Below are 4,313 nucleotides of genomic sequence, written 5' to 3' on the forward strand. Positions count from 1 at the left end.
CAACTGGCATCGACTCAAAAACATGAGGATTAATCCTAACTTACGAGAACGAGCTGTTACTTATATTAGCTCGCCTTTTAGAGAACTCAACACATAAATTTGAACAAAAATTTGATAATAAAGACTTACATCTCTAAGGAATAAACTTAGTCAATTTGTGAAAACAATATACTCTGAAGGAAGTACAATTAAAATTAGTTGAAACTCAGATCTCATTTTCAATTTTTTTTTTATTACTAAGATATTGGTACGAAGTTTCCACCACCGTTAGTGATGACTAATCTCCGCCGGGGAATCTGTATGACACTTAAGATGGATTCTTCCTATAAGTCAGGAATCAAACCTCTGACCACATATTTAAGGGAACAAAACTCTTATGACTTGGACCAATTTATTGTTGGTAGCAAACTTTATTTCATTCATTATCAAACCAAACAAATTTACATTAATAGTAAAATAAAATATTAAACTTACATTGTAGTAACTAATTAACTGAATATTTAGCACTTAGTTTTATTTCCACAATAAAACATGTTTTTTTGTGGACCAATCAAACTTATTACTACTATTTAACAAATAACAATCACCAAACAATTAACTAGAAACTAATAACACACCATATGATTAATTCTAACTCTTCCTATAGGGAGGGTTGAGTAGGTATGCTTTGTTCATTCCTAAAGAAATTGTGAGGATCAACCTTAGTCTTAATTTTCACCAATCTATCAAAATTATCCTTAAAATATTCAACTCCATAAACTCTCCCTTCATTGTAACTATTCTTACCATTATGATTAATTCCCAAATCAAGATCCTTATAATTAAGAAAAGCCTCTCTTGGATTTTTGGACACAAATGGAGTCATATATTTGTGAAGTTGTCTAGTCAAGTTTATTTTATAATCAGCAACATCTTTCCCTGCCACATTCCAATTTGCTTGATATTGAACCTTCCATAAATTTCCGGCTCTATGAGGAAACGGTGTTTCTGTTGATGGAATCTCAGCCATTTTTCCACCATATGGATTGAAATATAATATCGCACCTTCCAACTCAATCATCTTCTTCCAAATCCCTTCCAAACCCTTTTTCGATATCGGTTTCTTTACGTAATCCGATTTTCTTTTCAAGTAGTTCAATGATTGTGGTTGTCGATCAAGCAAAATCTCGACCGGTTTTGTAATATCGATATTAGTCCAAAACAAAACCGATTGAAGCCAACTTGTTTCGATGCAATCACTTTCCTTCAAACCCAAGGAAGGAAATTTTTCATTCATTAGTGAAACAAGAGTTTTTGAATCACCAAGAAATAAAGATATAAAACTACCCCTTATAGTCTTTGCACCATTTTGTGTAACATTTACATCAATAATAAGCCTAATGAATAGGTCATTATCAATATTTGGTGCCACATGTTGCCAATTATAAATTATGTCACTAGCATTTTGTTCCAAAGTTTTCCTAATTTGAAAAACAGTTACTCTCTTAGGAATTCGAACCAATTTTATTTTGTACGAAAGAACAACACCAAAACTAGCTCCCCCGCCACCTCTTATAGCCCAAAAAAGATCTTCACCCATTGATTTTCTATCTAGCAACGTACCATTGACATCAATTATTTGTGCATCAATAACATTATCAACAGAAAGACCAAATTTTCTCATCATGTTACCGTATCCGCCACCACTAAGAGTTCCTCCAACACCAACCGTAGGACAAACACCGGCCGGGAAACCATGAATTTCACTTTTTTTATTAATTGTATAGTAAACTTCACCGAGTTGGGCACCGGTTTGAATCCAAGCTGTTTCATTTTCAATATCAACATCAATTGATCTTAGATTGAACATGTCTAAGATAAAGAATGGAACTTCAGCTACATATGAGACACCCTCATAGTCATGTCCTCCACTTCTTATTTTCATTTGCAAGTTGTGTTTTTTAGCACAAATGATTGAAGCTTGTATGTGGGAAACATGTAATGCTGTTATTATAAGATAGGGTTTTCTTGTGGTTGATGTGTTGAAACGAAGGTTTCTTATGTAGGCTTCTAAGACTGAAGAGAATGTTGGATTGCTTGGTGTAAAGATTGATGAAGTTATTGGGTGTGAAGGTTGTGAATGATTCACTAGGCAATGGATAAAAGTGTTGTCATGTGAATTTGTAGATGAAACTATGCATGAGAAAAAAAGTAACACAAAAATGGGAAATATTAATGATAGTTTTATTGATCTATTTGGAGAATGAAGGAATTCCATATTTGATTGTTTTTCTTAATGATGGTATTATTGTTACAAAGAGAAGAGGATATGTTTAGTGAGTCTATTGGGCATCATATGTAGTTGAATTTATAAGCATCTCAAAGAATGATTAAATTGTTAAAGAATAAATGAAAAAATGGTTTAGGTTACCTCAATTATTTGACCAATGAATATTTATAAAAATAATATAGATTACGTGACTCGATCATTCTTGACTTTGCAAAAATGTGATTTGTCAATATTACAAAATGTGTGACAATTTATAAACATAATTAATGATTATAAAGAAAACTCAAGGCCAAAGATAATAACATTGTTAAGAGTTGATATTTTGTGACATTTTTGAAGTTGATATATTTTGACAATAAGCAATTCTTGACGAAAAAAAAATTGTTAGCTTTTTCCTCTATTGATAAAATCGACAAATACTTCGAATCAATAATAGTATAATACATATGATTTAACCAAATGTGCAACTCTCTTCAATCATCGTATACGATTTTTATTTCAATAATATTAGGTGTGTAAATATCTTTTATTAATTCTATTAGCTATTTATTAATTAGGAGTCTTGATTGATTAGTAATTAAAATTAAGTGAAAAAGATTAATTAGTTTTTTTTATTTTATTTTGACAAGGTATGAGCTAATATGAGAGGATGCTAATATATATATATATATATATATATAAAGAAGAGAGAGAGAGGATGCGACAATTATCCATTTCGAAATATTAATGGAAACTCCAATGGATATTCAATATACCGGACACAACACATATAATTGTCTCTTCTCCCCATTTGAGGAGTGCCTTAAAGTATACTCGCTCGGTCACTATTATAAGCAAACAATTACTTTTCAGATTCATTAAAAAATCAATGTATTTAGTCTATATTATCAATTTTCTAAAGAATTTAAAAAGTAATTTTTTTGCTTATAATATTAGCCGAAGGGAGTAAGAAGCAGTCAGGTTGAGTAAAAACCGCAAGTCAAGGATAGGTGTTTATCATTCATCTCCACTTTATTTTTGTTTCATGAGTACTAAAAGTTACAATCAATGATTTGTTTTTAACAAATGACTTATCTATATCCAGATATTCCTATAATTTTTTTTTTTTGAAGTTGATATTCCTATAATCTTTAATAAATCTACATATAGTAGTTTCTTGAATTATATTTGTTTATTAGGTTTCCACATTAATTAAATAAGATTTCTTTTTTTTTTTTTTTTTTTTTTTTTAGTTTTTAATCCTCTTGTTCATAGGCGAAGGTGACCCGATAATCTAAAGTTTGACCGCGAGGTAAATAAAATCTAACTAATAATTGTTTCCATGAAAAATTTAACTCGAATTCTTCAGAACGATTCGTCCTATGAAGATTATAATCATAATTAACTACTTGAACCTAATATCTTGGTTATTATAGTTTCAATTCCAATACAATATTCAAACATATACGTAGCTGCCAATGAACGAATTAAGATGACCGTAATCAAGTAAACAACAGTGAACAATGATATAGACAAATTATATATTATATATAAATAAATATAGTTAACTTCAAATTTGTAGATAGGAGTTAGGATATATAAATGTAGGCGTATTTATGGGCGATTGATCGACCTATGATTTGAAGTGAAAGTGAACTTTGGCAACCCATTGACACACACTATATGATTTTTCTTTTTTCTTTTTTGACAAAGACACTTATATGATTTTAATATATCATATAACTTGAGAAAAACCATAACCATATTAATTTTTTTTGGCACGTAACATTTTTTTATTAGAACTAACCTTCCCTAAGAATTGAACCTAACCTTCCGTAAGGAGTAGTTAGGTTGAGTAAAAACCGCAAGCCAAAGATAAGTGTTTATCATTCATCTCTACTTTATTTTTGTTTCATGAGTAAGTACTAAAAGTTACAATCAATGATTTGTTTTTAACAAATGACTTATCTATATCCAGATATTCCTATAATCTTTAATAAATCTACATATAGTAGTTTCTTGAATTATATTTGTTTATTAGGTTTCCATATTAATTAAATAAGAT

At 29.7% G+C, this 4,313-nt stretch overlaps 1 protein-coding gene across 1 annotated transcript; it reads right to left on the reverse strand.

Annotated features, from left to right (window-relative positions):
• Positions 1-397: 397 nt before the first annotated feature.
• On the reverse strand, positions 398-2,488 carry LOC123897194 (berberine bridge enzyme-like 8). Its single transcript, XM_045947728.1, has one exon. It carries the CDS (start codon positions 2,255-2,257, stop codon positions 641-643), a length of 1,617 nt encoding a protein of 538 aa, XP_045803684.1. The 5' UTR covers positions 2,258-2,488; the 3' UTR covers positions 398-640.
• Between the last annotated feature and the right edge of the window lie 1,825 nt (positions 2,489-4,313).

This window comes from Trifolium pratense, linkage group LG7 (assembly GCF_020283565.1).
Source record: "Trifolium pratense cultivar HEN17-A07 linkage group LG7, ARS_RC_1.1, whole genome shotgun sequence".
Taxonomy (NCBI): domain Eukaryota; kingdom Viridiplantae; phylum Streptophyta; class Magnoliopsida; order Fabales; family Fabaceae; genus Trifolium; species Trifolium pratense.

Bases quoted from the DNA above. Each gene is read 5' to 3' on its own strand.
- LOC123897194 (XM_045947728.1), bottom strand. From the start codon at position 2,257: ATGGAATTCCTTCATTCTCCAAATAGATCAATAAAACTATCATTAATA.